This window comes from Geotrypetes seraphini, chromosome 16, assembly GCF_902459505.1.
Source record: "Geotrypetes seraphini chromosome 16, aGeoSer1.1, whole genome shotgun sequence".
NCBI classification, from domain to species: domain Eukaryota; kingdom Metazoa; phylum Chordata; class Amphibia; order Gymnophiona; family Dermophiidae; genus Geotrypetes; species Geotrypetes seraphini.
The window spans coordinates 54892308-54909735 of record NC_047099.1 but is presented as its reverse complement, the minus strand read 5'-3'; the positions used below and the strand labels follow the sequence as shown (position 1 = coordinate 54909735).

The following is a 17428-nucleotide window of genomic DNA, read 5'->3' as shown; positions in this document are numbered from 1 at the left end:
TGTTCTTTACTTTCCTTTTATTTCTTCCAAAAATCTTCAAACAGTATTAAAAAGCTTATCCACATTAATCATGTTAAAATCTGATGGACCCGACACGGGCCGTGTTTCAGCAAAACAAGCCTTCCTCAAGGGTTCAATAAAAAATGATGTGTTTTCTTGTAATGTGGAGCTATTTTTCAAATCTCAAAAATGCAAACCACTTATGGGAACAGAAATGCCTTGAAGTACTACTTTGTTGAGACCATTACTTTGGTGGCCTTTTCCACACTGGTTAGTACAAATAACTTTTATTTCATAATGAGATAAGCGAATGTCTCCTGGTCCAGATGGTTTCCAACCTTCAGTGCTAGAATACTGGTATTGTCTTTAGGTTGCAAAGGGCATGTTCTATTATTTCTATACTCAGAACAAGAAACAGACTTGTTTTGCAAATCCAAAAATTCTAGCAATTGCCACTAGGAGGGGAGAGATTCAGTAAGGTGCGGAATTATTTTGGCTTGTGCTTTTGTACACATTCCTTTCAATGTTCTACGGTCTGGTTTCAGGGGCAGAAGTGCTTGTTACCCCTGCTGTGAGCCCACAGACAAACTAGAGGCTGCAGGACAGGAAGCAGATCCTGAAAGAATGGTGGTGAAAAAAAAGAGGCGGAGCCTTGGGGGGGTAAGGCAAAGCAGAAGGCACAGCTTCAGGGGTTGAGGGAATTCAGAAGCAAAACCTTGGTGGAGGAAGTAGATGGAGGGCTCTTTTTTTTCCATTTTTCAGTTCATGTTCTGAATCTCAGTTGCCTTGATCAGAAGAGAAAAAAAAAAAAATCACAAGTTAGAGGACCCAGTGAGGTCCAAACTGATACTATCAGACTCTATGGACTCAATTAATAAAAAAAATAATAAAATCAGTGGTTCAGTTAGATGCCTAGGTTGACTTTCAGTTTAATTTAGGTACCTAAGTTCAGAGGGTGATCTCACAATAAGCAGAATAAGTAGATGCCTGGGGCCAGCCACTTTACTTATTTTGGCATCACCAATGCAGTTCTAACAAAAATAAATGAAGTCCCCTGATTGCTCTTAAACAAGGACAGCTACTTGCTCATGCCTACTGGTGGGAAGGATCCCTCTCCAAAATCATGCAACACTGCAGGGGAACTCCTCCTCGGACCAGCCATGACTTCAGAGAAGCCTGAATTGTACAAAGAAGCGAATGTCGTGACTTGACAGGATATTAATGGCACTGGACGAAGACAAATCGCTAAAAGAGCGTGCAAGCCCCTCCTTACCTATGCACTGAGGTCTCTGTGACATCACAATGAGAACAAATCCCGCGATGAGACAAATAACTCCAATACCAAAGGCCACAGCACACAGCACCGTCTCCAACAGGTCTGACGGGATCGGATTGTCTGGCACTAAAAAAAAAAAAGTGGAAGTGAAAGGCAGATGAACCGTGGCAGGAAGGCACTGTGTAAGAAGTGTAACCATCGCAGGTCTTTCTATGTACTCTATGTTACGACACAGATAACACCTCCTACATGTTATAGTCATATAATATTCAGTCCCCTGTGACATGAGATGGCCATTATGGCTGAGTTCCCCATCCTAGTATGTAATGGTCATGAACTTTCACAAGAAAAAAAGCATGACAGGCCTCGAGAACTGGTGTGAAGGAGCAGAATTTATTAAAAGACCAGACAAGGCCTGTGTTTCGGCAAATTGCCTCGATCAGGAGTCAGCTGGTGGTATACTCCAAAACTAAGGAAATCGCTCAGGCAAATAAAATGGACCGCTATCTATATAAAACCAAGAGTATGCCAGCACCCCCACAATCAAACTGAGGAGGGAGACAAGAGAATAGAGATGCTATAGGAAGGGAATGGGAGGGGGGATGATGAAAAGGCTGAGGGGGAGAAATAGGGAGGAAAGGTGATCATAGAGGGAGGGGGGTCCTGGACTGGTAAGGTGAGAGGTAGTATGGGGAGAAATAGAGAGGAAAGGGGATCAGAGAGAGGAGAAAATAGGGGGGAGGGCACTCCTGGATCAGGTTCTCACATAATCACATACTATGGTCCCTGCCTGTAATGCTGTGTAACACCCACCCCTATGATGCAGTTTGACAATTATATAATAAGGTCCAATGTTCCCTCTGAGTGGGAGGCCTCCACCTTTAGTCCTACCAGTGGGGGGTGCTGTTTCACTACCACATTTTCAATAGTGAAGGACAGGTAGGCCTGTCCCGAGTGATTGAAAACACTTTACTCAAGCTTCACCCCCTACTGGTAGTAATGCGGTTGGAGGACACACACTCAACTTAAGAGGGAGAAATGCTGTGGACCCCCTTTAGTCTCGTGTGACACCCATCTACTATGTGGCAGCCATATACTCCTTGGTTCCCTGTGATGAATTGAGACACTTACCCCAGTATGTGATGGAACTGTACACCTCCCCTTCCTGGGCCATGTGACAACTGTATATATCATGTAAAGTCGGAATGATGTCAAGATAGGAGAACATATAGAATCCCCAGTCCTGAGTGGGGTAGGCGTCTGTAGTGGTGACCCCGGCCCTCACAGGTTCACCGTTCATTTTCCAGGTGATGTTCAACGTAGGTGGGAAGAAGTTGCTGACGTAACAGATTAAGGTGTTGGGTTTTCCCAGCTGCAGAGGGGTTCTGGTGAAAACTTTTCCTACAGGGAAACCTGGTAGGAAATAACAGAAAACTGTCAGGATGGCGCCCATACAAAGAGCCTCAGCAAAAGGGAAAGAACAGGGCAAATGCAGAAGGTGTAGCAAGGGTGGCCCCCCTCCCCCGCACCTCTGTAATGTTCCTGGCACGAGCAGCAACCCCCATGCAGCTGTCATGCCAGTGTCGGCTCTCCCTCCGATGTCACTTCCTAGGCACGGGTCCAGGAAGTGAAATCAGAGGAAGAACCACTGCCCCTGTAGATGATCCTGAGGATGAGCCCAGCATCAGTAAAGAGTGTTTTCTAGATGGCAGCAGGGGTGCAGTGATACATCTATGTATTTTAGTGTTTGTGGGTGATTACGAACAGTTGAGGTGCTCCTTCCAACCCCCATTCCCTCAAAGCTCTCAGCTCCAGCTCAGCGAAATGAGTCATGCGAGTCTCATTAGAAATATTTAAAAGTCTTTTATACTGTGAATCATAAATTTCTTAGCGGTTTCCAATAAGACACAAATATTTCAAAAACAAACAACTTAACCCCTCAAAGCTATTATATCACACCTCTAAAAACCAGTGTATCCAATAAAATAAATAACAAAATCTTTAAATGAAAAAGTTCCTGGCTGGGAGCGGTCAACAGCAGCTGTCAGGGAGTCCAAAGTAATTTTGGGTGGAATCAGTTGATGAACATGTACCGACTTCAATTTCAACCCCCATAAAAAGGTAATATGTAGAAATAAAACAAAAACATAAAGGAAAAAAATATAATACTTTTCTTATTGGACTAACTTAATGTGATGATCTTAAGGTGGCCAAACAGGTTGAAAAGGTGACGGCGAAAGCTAGAAGGATGCTAGGTTGCATAGGGAGAGGTATGGCCAGTAGGAAAAAGGAGGTATTGATGCCTCTGTATAAGACTCCGGTGAGACCTCAATTAGAATATTGTGTACAATTCTGGAGGCCTCACCTTCAAAAAGATATAAAAAGGATCCAGAGGAAGGCTACTAAAATGGTGCGTGGTCTTGCAGCGAGAGGCAACACACCATTTTAGACAGCCAGTGCCTCTCCTCCTCCTGGATCCCCCCACCGAAGAGACAGCTCCAGAGCCACGGCTGGAGGGCCTCCGCGCATGCGCAGATGTCCCACGCGCTTCCAGATGCCTTCCGGCTGGGGCACTGAGTTTAGCTTGCCGCCTGCCGAAAATATTTGCGGAACACTACCCTTGCCAGTCAGGTTTTCAGGATATCTACAATGAATATGCATAAACTTGATTTGCATACACTGCCTCCATTATATGCAAATTTCTTTCATGCATATTCATTTTAAATATCCTGAAAACCTGACTGGTAAGGGGGTACCGAGTTGAGAAACTGCTTTATACCACTCAGGAAGACATCAATCATATCCCTCTTACCCCACCCCCACCCCATCTCATACTCCGGTATAACATTCAGCAAAGCTCTCTGACCTTTGGACTCGGCTATGACAGACGTCAAATATTTGGAAAAAGTTTCTCTGCTCCTCTGGCACACCTCTGCATCATCCTTGATCAGTGAGGGGTCATAGGCTTCATCTGCCAATTGCTGAAACACAGGCAGCCTTGCCACGCCATGTTGGCTGGTAAAATCAAAGTGAAACATCTCATCGTCCTCACAAGTGTCCACCAGCCCCACCTGCGGATGCCCAAACTGGCAATAGAGCACCTGAGACATGACGTGATACACCTCGGAACCTACGAGATGGCGAGAGAGAGAAAGAAACGTCAGCAGAGACAGACACAGCGACCAGGAGCTTTGAATGTCTCCCCTTTGAACCTACTGTATGAGACGGTGAAAGAAGAAAGGAAGAGAGACACACAACAACCAGGAGCGATGCATGTCTCACCTATGCAAAGCATTACAGAAGCTATTTTGCTAAATCAAATCACTTATAAAATCCAATTTTAAATATTATATCTCATCAATTCTCACCAATTAATATCTCATCAATTCTCACCAATCTTGTTTTAAACATAGTTTACATCACATTACATACCCCCAACGAACCTCATCCCAAACGAAAAACGTTCAATACAAACAAAATACACTAAACTTTTTATTCCCTAATCATTTAATATCCTGTATAGCAGTGGTCTCAAACTCAAACCCTTTGCAGGGCCACATTTTGGATTTGGAGGTACTTGGAGGGCCGCAGAAAAAGTAGTTAATGTCTTATTAAAAAATGGCAATTTTGCATGAGGTAAATCTTTCCTTTTGGCTAAGTCTTAATAATAATATTGTCATTTGTAGCTAAAGAGACATAAGATCAAGAAACTGTTTTATTTTACTTTTGTGATTATGATAAACATACCGAGGGCCTCAAAATGTTACCTGGCGGGCCGCATGTGGCCCCCGGGCCATGAGTTTGAGACCACCGCTGTATAGTAACCCTCTATCCATACCCTTCAATCCCCTTTTCCTTCAGGAAATCATCCAAATGGGTTACTATACAGGATATTAAATGATTAGGGAATAAAAAGTTTTAGGTAAATGATCACTTACAGGTCATGGACCGGGGGGGGGGGGGGGGCGCCGCAAGAGTGGACTGCTGGGCAAGACTCAGCAGAGGCGATGCTTATGTTCTTTTTTTTTAAAAAAAAAATCTTTATTCGTTTTCATATCTTACAGCAAGTGTGTAATATTCAATCAAAAATAAATTTTACAAATCACTTGACTGACATTCTTACTTATAATCATCAAAGCATAAAAGAATAATAATAAACCAGTTAATACAAATATCATATATCCCAATCCCACTCTACTTATAACCATATATAATAAAAAAAAAGGGATGGTTAAGGTGTCTGATCATTAGCATATGTAATCAATGGCCCCCAAATCTTTTTAAAATTATGATCATTTCCTTGCTGTATAGCAAGCACTCTCTCCATTTTATAAATATGACAGACTGAATTCCACCAAAAGGTATAATTATGCTTAGTATAATCCTTCCAATTTCCAGTAATACGTTGAATGGCAACCCCGGTCAATATTAGTAAAAGTTTATTATTATTTGCAGAAATTGGACTCTTAAATCTTATAGATGTTCCAAATAAAATAGTATCATAGGAAAGGGCAACATGATTATGTTCTTAACCCTTTCAGGACCATAAGGATCGTAGGCCAATTTTTGTGGTTTTGACGACATTTTTATGGTAAAAAGGGCTTGCAGATGCCAAAAAATTGATTTTTTTTGTGAAATATCATTATTTTTTTTTAAAAAAAATCAAACTTCTGGCTTATGGACAGTGTGGCAAGTGAATCTTCTCGTCAATCTGGCAACGACACTAATGAATGAATGTCGGAACCAGTTTGTTTACATAAAGGCAGTATCATATGGAATCCGTACATATCAAATTTAGAACTGTAGACTATCCCAATCAAAATTGATAGGATTTTAAAGTTATGGGACAAATATGTCCCTTGGTCCTGAAAGGGTTAATACAAATAAATGCATTATAAGCAAATATTGACCGCTTATCAAATTCAGTCTTGAAGTGTGTTATCTGTCCAATCTCTCGCTGTTAAATAGGTAAAACAGTTTTATGTGCTTCCCATTGCCTTCCATCAGATCTTTTTGGCTGAATCACGATACCCCTCTTCACACTCCTTTGCGTAGTCATGGTTTTTTGGTTTGTTTGTATTCAAGTTTCAAGTTTATTAGATGACTTGATTAACCGCTTAATCCAAGTTTCTAAGCGGTGTACACTTAAAATGTACATATGTTAGGGAACAAAAACAGTCCATACAATTAATAAATAAGATTAATATACTAAAAATTAACATTGCTAAACAATAGGTAAGGAGGGATGAAATACATTTCGTAAAGAAAAGGAGAGACATCGAGGGAAAATACAAAAGACATATAAGGGGAATAAAATAAACCAAAGCAATAAGATAAAAGATTAATTTGCGAATGCATCTTTAAATATTGAACGTGTTTCGTTTGGGATGAGGCTCACTGGGGGTATGGAATGTGATGTAAACGGTATGTTTAAAACAAGATTGTCGAGACTTGATATTCATAATGTTATAATTAAAATTAGATTTTATAAGTGAATTGATTTAGCAAAATAGCTTCTGTGCCTCCTGAGATTTCTGGGGTGCCGCGAGGAGGAGATTTGTCCACGCCGGCTGCCTGTCTACAGCTGACTCTCCTCCTGGCTGGTGTCCCTGTCACGGCGAGGTTGTGGCCAGACGGGCCTCCGCGTCTGTGCGGACTCAATCTGAGAGGCATCAGCAGAGACAGGCACAGAAACCTGGACATTATACTTCTGGAGGGAGCTCAAACAGTTTACATTAATTTATTCAGGTCTGTCCCTGCAGGCTCATAATTTATCTAATGTACCTGGGGCAATGGGGGGATTAAGTGACTTGCTCTGGGTCACAAGGAGCAGCATGGGATTTGAACCCACAATCTCAGGGTGCTGAGGCTGTAGCTTTAACCACTGCGCCACTCTAGAAATCAAAATGTATTAGAAGTGAGCCAAGTAAAGGAGAATCAAGCCCCTGTGACATCACTGATGAGGTTGGCTCTTATTGGTAGAATGAGGCATTATGACATCACAATGCTAGTTATCCAGAGCCTGAAGCTTTTCACACAATTTATTTATCCAATTTTCTATACCGTTCTCCCAGGGGAGCTCAGAACGGTTTACATGAAATTATTCAGGTACTCAAGCATTTTCCCTGTCTGTCCCGGTGGGCTCACATTCTATCTAATGTACCTGGGGTAAAGGGTGATTAGGTGACTTGCCCAGGGTCACAAGGAGCAGCATGGGATTTGAACCCACAATCTCAGGGTGCTGAGGCTGTAGCTTTAACCACTGTAACACTCTAGAAAGTGAGCCAAGTAAAGGAGAATCAAGCCACCGTGACATCACTGATGAGGTTGGTTCTTATTGGTGGAATGAGGCATTATGATGTCACAATATCAGCTCTGATTTTCAGAGGCTGAAACTTTTCACACTATTTATTTATTCAATTTTCTATATACCGTTCTCCCTGGGGAGCTCAGAACGGTTTACATGAAATTATTCAGGTACTCAAGCATTTTCCCTGTCTGTCCCGGTGGCCTCACAATCTATTTAATGTACCTGGGGCAATGGGGGGGTTAAGTGATTTGCCCAGGGTCACAAGGAGCAGTGTGGGTTTGATCCCACAACCCCAGGGTGCTGAGGATGTAGCTTTAACCACTGCGCCACACACTCCTCCCCACTGAGAAAGAAAGAGCCATCAACCAGGATAGAAAGGGCAAAGTTATGTGGGGGCCACCTTTGAATCTAAGAGACAGACACACAGCTCTTGGAAGTGTGTGAACATCTTTATAAATAGATAAGGCTGACAGCAGTAGTAAATCTGATTTCTCCTGTGCCCAGGCCTGTCTGCATTCAATGGACTAGGAGCCACCCCCAATACTGAACAAAAAGCCTTGACTGTGTCCAGGGAGACGTAGATGCCACTGGGTTTAACACCCCCAATCATTTTTTTAGCAATGTTCACCCCTTTAAGTGTGACTCAGAGATTTATAAAATTTTAACTAAATCTGAAAAGCTGGCTCTTATATTTCACAGCAAGACTACCACGGGGAAACTCTGCAAAGATGAAACCAGGAAGTAGCCTGCTGCCTTATCCTTTGATGCTAAATCACAGTGCAGGAAGGCAAGCACCACCCCAATCTCCTCCCTTTAAACCAGGGGTGTCAAAGTCTCTCCTCGAGGGCCGCAATCTACTGGGGTTTCAGGATTTTCCCCAATGAATATGCATGAGATCTATTTGCATGCACTGCTTGCATTGTATGCTAATTTATCTCATGCATATTCATTGGGGAAATCCTGAAAACCCAACTGGATTGTGGCCCTTAAGGAGGGACTTTGAGACCCCTGGTTAAAGTCTCTGCCCCAAGGATGTGATCTGGTTATCTCCCCTTCCAGCTGGACCAGGTGAGGCACTGACCATAAAAGCTGCCACAATCCCAGTCCTGCATCTATTCCTCTAGAACAGAGGTGTCAAAAGTCCCTCCTGGAGGGCCGCAATCCAGTCGGATTTTCAGGATTTCCCCAATGAATATGCATGAGATCTATTAGCATCCAATGAAAGCAGTGCATGCAAATAGATCTCATGCATAATTCATTGGGGGAAATCCTGAAAACCCTCCTGGAGGGACTTTGACACCCCTGCTTTAAACTCTAGCAAATGAGATGCCCGTTTTCCGAGCTAACAGCGTTATAGCAGTGAACAAGGCTGACTTTACCGGACTCTCCCTCTCCCCCGTGCAGGAGGCTGAAAGCCAGGCAGAGGCTGACAGCCAGGACCCCCATGCCGCTCCCGGGGCTGCTCTGCCTCCCTTTTCGGCTCCGATCGCTTTAATGCAGCCCCGGCACTTTCCTCCTCTCCCTTTCGGCAGCTTCTCCGATCTGGGGAGCTCCAGCTGGGCTGAACAACTCAGGTCGCTGCCTAGAGCCCTCTTAGCCAATCACAGAGCGCCGTTCCGCCCCAAGCCAATCAAAAAAAAATATTCTTTATTCGCGTCATCTGTCGCTAGGGGAATTTTCATAAACCTCACTCTGCCGCACTGCTGCTGTAGTAGACAGATGTTGGCACAGCTGTAAAATAGCTGGTCCCCCCCCCACCCCAGCAGCTGTTTGATTCCACTCAGATTTCAGAATTAAACTTCAGGATGTGCTCGCGGATCAGATTAACATAGTAACATAGTAGATGACGGCAGATAGAAGACCCGAATGGTCCATCCAGTCTGCCCAACCTGATTCAATTCAATTTAAATTTTTTTTTATTTTTATTATTAAAGATTGAACTAGGCCAGTTACTGGGCAGACTTGCACGGTCTGTGTCTATGTATGGCCATTTGGTGGAGGATGGGCAGGGGAGGGCTTCAATGGCTGGGAGGGTGTAGATGGGCTGGAGTAAGTCTTAACAGAGATTTCGGCAGTTGGAACCCAAGCACAGTACCGGGGAAAGCTTTGGATTCTCGCCCAGAAATAGCTAAGAAGAAAAAAAAAAAAAAAAAAATTTAAATTGAATCAGGTTGGGCAGACTGGATGGACCATTCGGGTCTTTATCTGCCGTCATCTACTATGTTACTATGTTATATGTATTTCTGTGCAAGATTCCAAAGCTCTGCCCGGGACTGTTCTTAGATTCCAACTCCTGAAGTCTCCGTCAAAGCTCACTCCAGCCCATCTACACCATCCCAGCCATCGAAGCCCTCCGCAGCCCTTCCTCAACCAAATGGCCATATTCAGACACGGATTGTGCAAGTCTGCCCAGTACTGGCCTTAGGGCTAGATTCACTAAGCCCACCGATCGTGTTTGCGATCATGTACTGACCCGATTCACTAACCTCTGTGCCAATCATCCTCTGATCCGCCCTGCACTCTGCCCCAACTATCCTGCTCTTGCCGCACCGCTCTTTGCCCCGACTCTCCTGCTCGCCCTTCCCCACAGTGCGAGCCCATGGTTTTAACCCGCGAAGTAAAAGTTTTTAAAAAAAAAGGTTTCCACCTCTGTAAGCATGCACAGACCATCTACAGACAAACAAGATGGTCTGTGCATGCATCGGAATCGCTCTCCAGCAATCCGTGCGGTCGGTTGGGGGCATGACTCCGATTGCCCCCATGTGCACGAGGACACATCGTGAATTGGGTGCCCGGCAACCTCACAGATCGATTCAGATACGTGAGGTTAGTGAATCTAGACCTTAGTTCTTCAATATTTACTATTATTTTCTGATTCTAAATCCTCTGTGTTCATCCCACGCTTTATTAAACTACCATTTTCCTCTCCACCATCTCTCTTGGGAGCGCATTCCAGGCATCCACCACCCTCTCCGTAAAGAAGAATTTCCTCACATTGCTCTTGAGTCTACCACCCCTCAGCCTCAAATTATGCCCTCTGGTTTTACCATTTTCCTTTCTCTGGAAAAGATTTTGTTCTACGTTAATACCTTTCAAGTATTTGAACGTCTGAATCATATCTCCCCTGTCCCTCCTTTCCTTTAAGGCAGGGATCTCAAAGTCCCTTCTTGAGGGCCACAATCCAGTCGGGTTTTCAGGATATCCCTAATGAATATGCACTGAAAGCAGTGCATGCACATAGATCTCATGCATATTCATTGGGGAAATCCTGAAAACCCGACTGGATTGCGGCCCTCAAGGAGGGACTTTGAGACCCCTGCTCTAGTCTAAGGTATACATATTCAGGGCTTCCAGTCTCTCCTCATACGTCTTTTGCCGCAAACCTCCTATCATTTTCGTTGCCCTCCTAAACCTATATCTCCACTGAGATGAATTTATTTTTTTTTCCAGATAACTCTCTCTATTCAGTCAGGGAATTAATTCTGAACAGACTTCTCATTAATCATTACATGATAAATGAGCATCTTGGGGATGAAGGGAATCCAAGCCAGTAGCAAAAAAAAATGACTTTCAGATTCTACCCTCTCACAGTAAATACATTTTACTGTTTTAGTTAAGGGGTTACTAGAAATATATTTGCCTTATCTAGGTGTCTTTTGAGTGTATACCCTAGGGAAGTCGCAGATCTACCTGGACAGTGCTCTGCTCTGTGCCAAAATTCAGTGGCACCATACTGTTTACTGCCACTAGATGGCAGCAGCTGACCTGTAGATAGCGAGTTAGACCTCCATTTAAATATGAGGAGGCGAAAAGTCTTTGTGAAGAAAACAAGTTACAGGATTGAAAAAAAAATGTATTTAATCTATGAGGGTCATTTCATAAATAATGCACACTATTTTTTTACATTTGTTTGTTTTTTTCAATAATTTCTTTACAATCCTTCAATATAGTCTCCCTGCTTTGCAATGATCGAGTCCCAACATCTGGGAAGCTTCATTATTCCATCCAAGACACCGTTTTAGTTCAGTTGCCGAATGGCTCGGGTACTGGCGGAAGAAAGATCTTCCAGAGATGCAAAATGATGTCCATGCATAGGTTGTTTCAACTTTGGAAAAAGGTCAAAGTCTGGTGGTCTCATGTCTGGACTGTAGGGAGCAGGAGGTAACACCTCCCAGACGTATTTGTGTAGTTTTTCAATGACATTCCCTATGTGCGGGCGAGCATTGTCATGAAGAATGAGTGGTCCAGCCAAGACAACTGAGGTCGGGTTTTGTGCATTTTTCTGCACATTTTTTGCAAAAAATCATGATAATACACTGCTATGACACTTTTCCCACATGGAACTTTGTCTGTGATGATGATGCCTTCATGGTAGGGGGTTTGAACCAAAAGAAGTACGAGAAGAGACTGGAAGACCTAAACATGTATACTCTAGACCAGTGGTTCCCAACCCTGTCCTGGAGGAACACCAGGCCAATTGGGTTTTCAGGCTAGCCCTAATGCAGTGGTTCCCAACCCTGTCCTGGAGGAACACCAGGCCAATTGGGTTTTCAGGCTAGCCCTAATGAATATGCATGAAGCAAATTTGCATGCCTATCACTTCCATCATATGCAAATCTCTCTCATGCATATTCATTAGGGCTAGCCTGAAAACCCGATTGGCCTGGTGTTCCTCCAGGACAGGGTTGGGAATCACTGCCCTAATGAATATGCATGAAGCAAATTTGCATGCCTATCACTTCCATCATATGCAAATCTCTCTCATGCATATTCATTAGGGCTAGCCTGAAAACCCGATTGGCCTGGTGTTCCTCCAGGACAGGGTTGGGAATCACTGCTCTAGACCACAGGTGTCAAAGTCGGTCCTCGAGGGCCAGAATCCAGTCGGGTTTTCAGGATTTCCCCAATGAATCTGCATGAGATCTATTTGCATGCACTGCTTTCAATGCATATTCATTGGGGAAATCCAGAAAACCCGACTGGATTCCGGCCCTCGAGGAGGGACTTTGACACCCCTGCTCTAGACTGCAAGGGTAGGGAACTCCAGTCCTTGAGAGCCATATTCCAGTCAGATTTTCAGGATTTCCCCAATGAATATGCATTGAAAGCAGTGCATGCAAATAGATCTCACGCATAGTCATTAGGGAAATCCTGAAAACCCGACTGGCATACGGCTCTCGAGGACTGGAGTTCCCTACCCCAGCTCTAGAGGAAAGGAGGGACAGGGACGATATGATACAGACATTTAAATACTTGAAAGCTATTAATACAGAATCAAATCTTTTCCAGAGAAGGGAAAATGGTAAAACTAGAGGGCATAACTGGAGGTTGCAGGAAGACTTGTTAGGAAATTATTTTTCACGGAGAGGGTGGTGGATGCTTGGAATACCCTCCAGAGGGAGGTAGTGGAGAGGAAAATTGTGATGGAATTTAAAAACAAACAAACCATGGGATAAACAGAGGATCTCTAATTAGAAAACAAATGGTATGCATTAAAGAACTAAGGGCCTCTTCTATCAAACTGAATGGCCCGTACTGCTCCCGACACTCATAGAGTTCCTATGAGCGTCAGGAGCAGCACGGGCTATTCAGCGCGGCTCACCGTGCTACAAACTGCTAGCACAGTTTGATAGAAGAGGCCCAAGGCTGGTATTAGACAGACTTCTATGGTTTGTGCCCCTCATATTACATATTACATACCCCCACCCCCCTCTCCCCCCCCCTTCTGGTTTCCCACTCTCTCCTTTTTATCCCCACCCCCACCTCCCTCTCCCCCCCCCCTCTTCTGGTTTCCCACTCCCTCCTTTTTATCTTCTAACCCAACTATGATAAACCTGTGCTAAAACTACTTTGCCTCCTTCCGCGCTACCTGCAATTCCGACAAAATTTTTGTAAATCCGTGTTCAGACCGGATCCTAATGTAACGGATGTGAACCGCCTAGAACTCTTTGGGTATGGCGGGATATAAGAACCTAATAATAATAATAATAATAATAATAATTAGTGACTTCTATTCCGCCAATACCTTGCAGTTCTGGGCGGATTACAGAAGAAGATAACTGGACATTTCCAGGAGAATTAATTAGGATGCTGTTATACATGGTTGAGACGTTGCTGGGAAATTTATAAGAGATGTGTTGGGATTTCTTGAAAAATTATTTGAATAACAGGGTTTTCTTTTCGAAATGATTTGTAGTCGGTCATTGTTGTCAGCATGTTGGAGATGCGGTGATCGCGTTTCACTGCTTGCGTTGCTAGTAGGTTGTCGTACATCTTCTTGCGCTGTGTACCGTTGATTGGGGGGGGGGGTAAATGGGGCTGAGTTCTCCTTTGTCTGGTTGGTTTGTTCCGGTTTAGGCGATTGATTAGATAGGTGGGGGCAGTGCCGTTCATTAGAATTTGAATAGTGTTCGCACTTGTGTAGGTAGCCAGTGTGAGTCTAAGTGTGCGGTGGTGATGTGGTCATATTTGCTTAGCGAGGAGATCAGTCTGTAATAGTTTAATCATTGTTTGCGGGGCATGGCAGGTAGAGGACGTTGCAGTAGTCTAAGAGTCCCAGGACTAGGGATTGGACCATGAGCCTGTATTGCTCTTTGTCGAATAATTTTCTTATTTTTTGCAGATTGTACATGACTATAAAGGCTTTCTGGATGGTCTTGTTGATTTGAACTTGCCTGGTGCAGCATCTATCTATCATTACTCCGAGTTTTAAGGTGGACTGTATTGGGTATTTGGTAGCGTTTTATTTCTAATTCTGTTATGGATGGAGTTTTGTCCTTTTCTAGTAATAGAAATTTATTTTATCTGAGTTCAGCTTTAATTTGTGGTCTATCATCCAGTTTTCCACTGCTTCTAGTGTTTTTTTCAGGTTTTTCTATTGAGGTGGGGGCTAGTGGGTCGAAGGGGAGGAGAATGGTGATGTCATCTGCGTTGCTGAATGATGTTACGTCTAGATTATCTAGACTGGACCCAAGGGAGGCTATAAAGAGGTTGAAGAGTGTTGGAGAAAGTAGTGACCCTTAAGGAACGCCACAGGGGTTAGACCAGGTGTCTGATTTAAGATCATTTGTCTTGACTCTATATGATCTTGATTTAAGGAATCCTTGGAACCAGGTGTGTACTCTGCCTGAGATCCCTATGGTTTCTAGTATTTGTAGTAGTATGGTGTGGTCTACCAGGTCAAATGCTGCGGAGAGATCAAGTTGAACTATGAACATTTTTTCTGCCTTTGCTTAGGCACTGTCGGGCTGTGTCTAGGAGGGTTCCTAGTAGTGTCTCCGTGCTGTGGTTGGTTTTGAACCCAGATCATAAGGGGTGAAGTAGGTGTGATCTTCCAGGTAGTTTGTGAGGTATTGTGCAACTAGGCCTTCTATTAGTTTAAAGTATATTGATATTGAGGTGATGGGTCTGTAGTTGGAGGGGAGATCTATTGAGCCTTTTTGGTCTTTCATAATTGGGATGACTATGATCTCCTTCCGTGAGCATAGTTTGTACTCATTGCATGAGGCGAGCTCTAAATTTGGGGGAGGCTGTTTTTTTTCAGATATGTGGGGCAGTTGTTCAGGTTGCATGCTGCTTGACAGTATTTTTTATAGAGTCGGTTCATGTCAGGCCACTGTACTGATGGGAAGTTGGTCCAGGTCCTGTCTGCTGCAGTGGCTTCTCCTGTTGCAGGGTATATTATTATCTCGTCAAGGAGGCTTGGGGTGTTGTTGAAGGTGGTCCTAATGGTAGTGATCTTGTTTTTGAAGTAGTCTGCTAGTTGGGTGGCTGATGGTGGATGGTTTCCTTGTGCGGCTAGGTATGGTTTGGTATCCGTGAGGTTTTGTAGGATGGGCTGGGAAGGGCATCAGTGGGAACTCCACTAACTTGGAACATGAGAACGTTACTGGCCAGACTTTACAGTAGCTATCCTGCAAACAACAGGATGATTGGATAGGATGGAGTGAGCTTAGATGGCAACTTCATCAGTTGGAACCTAGGACAATACCAAGTGGACTTTAGTCTAAGGCCCAGAAATATCAAAGAAGAGACAAGTTCCTTTATTCATGTATTTTTAATGAGAATAGCTAATGGGCAGATTGGCTATCCAACCTGATCAGCTTCTTTGACTGGGTAACGGGGAAGCTGGATATTGGGGAGTCCCTGGACATCGTGTACCTGGACTTTAGCAAAGCATTCGATAGCGTACCACACCGCAGGTTACTGAGCAAGATGAGTTCTATAGGATTAGGTAACACATTGACGAAATGGGTTGGGAGCTGGCTTGGAGGTAGGCTCCAAAGGGTGGTGGTGAATGGCACCCCCTCCAAAATGACGGAGGTGATTAGTGGAGTACCACAAGGCTCAGTCTTGGGCCCAATCCTATTCAACATCTTTATAAGAGACTTGGCAGAAGGGCTTCGAGGTAAAATAACATTATTCGCCGATGACGCCAAACTGAGTAATGTAGTGGGCAAATGCACAACAGACGAAGATTCAGTGCCTGACAACATGATGCACGACCTACTCCTACTGGAGCGATGGTCTAGGACATGGCAACTCAACTTCAATGCCAAAAAATGCAAAGTTATGCACCTGGGCAGCCAGAATCCATGCAAGTCTTATACCCTTAATGGCGAGATCCTAGCAAAAACGGTAGCAGAACGAGACTTGGGGGTAATCGTCAGTGAGGACATGAAGTCTGCCAATCAAGTGGAGCAGGCTTCGTCCAAGGCAAGACAAATCATGGGCTGCATACGAAGGGGTTTCGTCAGTCGTAAGGCGGAAGTCATTATGCCATTGTATAGATCCATGGTGAGGCCCCACCTGGAATACTGTGTGCAATTCTGGAGGCCGCATTATCGCAAGGATGTGCTGAGACTGGAGTCGGTGCAAAGAATGGCACCCGGATGGTCTCGGGACTCAAGGATCTACCATACGAAAAACGGCTTGACAAATTACAGCTATACTTGCTCGAGGAGCGCAGAGAGAGGGGGGACATGATCGAGACGTTCAAGTATCTTACGGACCGCATCGAGGCGGAGGAAGATATCTTCTTTTTCAAGGGTCCCACGACAACAAGAGGGCATCCGTTGAAAATCAGGGGCAGGAAACTACGAGGTGACACCAGGAAATTCTTTTTCACTGAAAGAGTGGTTGATCGCTGGAATAGTCTTCCACTACAGGTGATTGAGGCCAGCAGCGTGCCTGATTTTAAGGCCAAATGGGATCGGCACATGGGATCTATTCACAGGGCAAAGGTAGGGGAGGGACATTAAGGTGGGCAGACTAGATGGGCCGTGGGCCCTTATCTGCCGTCTATTTCTATGTTTCTATGGATGGACCATTCAGGTCTTTATCTGCCGTCATTTACTATGCTACTATATATGTTACTTATAACTAAGCTGAAGTGAGTTTTGACAGCAGCTCCAATAGTTGGAAAGCAATGTATCAAGCTTTGACAGTAGCTTCAGTCATTCTGGGCAGGCTTCTACGGTCTAGCACCCAGTAATATCCAAAGAAAAAAGATGAATCAATTGAAGCATATATTTTTATGAGTGGAACTTTTGAGCAGACCTGGATGGACCATTCAGATCTTTATCTGCTGTCATTTACTATGTTGCTGAATTACAATCTGACTTTAATCTCCCTAATAATCTGTTCTATAAATGGATTACGTTATTACACGCCATCCAAAGATCAAAGACGTGAATGATTTTCCTTCATTAGTTGTTTATTGCAATTTTCAGCCACAGCACATATAGCATTACAATGTTACAAATGAATGAAATCCTTATTTTCTAAACATCTAACAGGCCTAAAACTTAAATGAGAGGAAGAATTACAATATAATTATTCTG

General features: G+C 43.9%; 1 protein-coding gene across 1 annotated transcript; it reads right to left on the bottom strand.

The window, feature by feature from the left end:
• On the bottom strand, window positions 1–9149 carry LOC117349571 (HLA class II histocompatibility antigen, DM alpha chain). Its single transcript, XM_033923153.1, has 5 exons — window positions 8966–9149; window positions 4143–4406; window positions 2408–2689; window positions 1274–1402; window positions 1–785 (listed from the first exon to the last, which is right to left on the bottom strand). The coding sequence occupies exons 1-5, from the start codon at window positions 9030–9032 to the stop codon at window positions 778–780; spliced, it is 750 nt and encodes a 249-aa protein (XP_033779044.1). The 5' UTR covers window positions 9033–9149; the 3' UTR covers window positions 1–777.
• Between the last annotated feature and the right edge of the window lie 8279 nt (window positions 9150–17428).

Bases quoted from the DNA above. Each gene is read 5' to 3' on its own strand.
- LOC117349571 (XM_033923153.1), bottom strand. From the start codon at position 9,032: ATGGGGGTCCTGGCTGTCAGCCTCTGCCTGGCTTTCAGCCTCCTGCAC. The intron at 4,407-8,965 runs GTAAAGTCAGCC...GCCATCTCGTAG, and splicing joins CGGGGGAGAGGGAGAGTCCG to GTTCCGAGGTGTATCACGTC. The intron at 1,403-2,407 runs GTAAGTGTCTCA...TTTTTTTTTTAG, and splicing joins CAGTTCCATCACATACTGGG to TGCCAGACAATCCGATCCCG.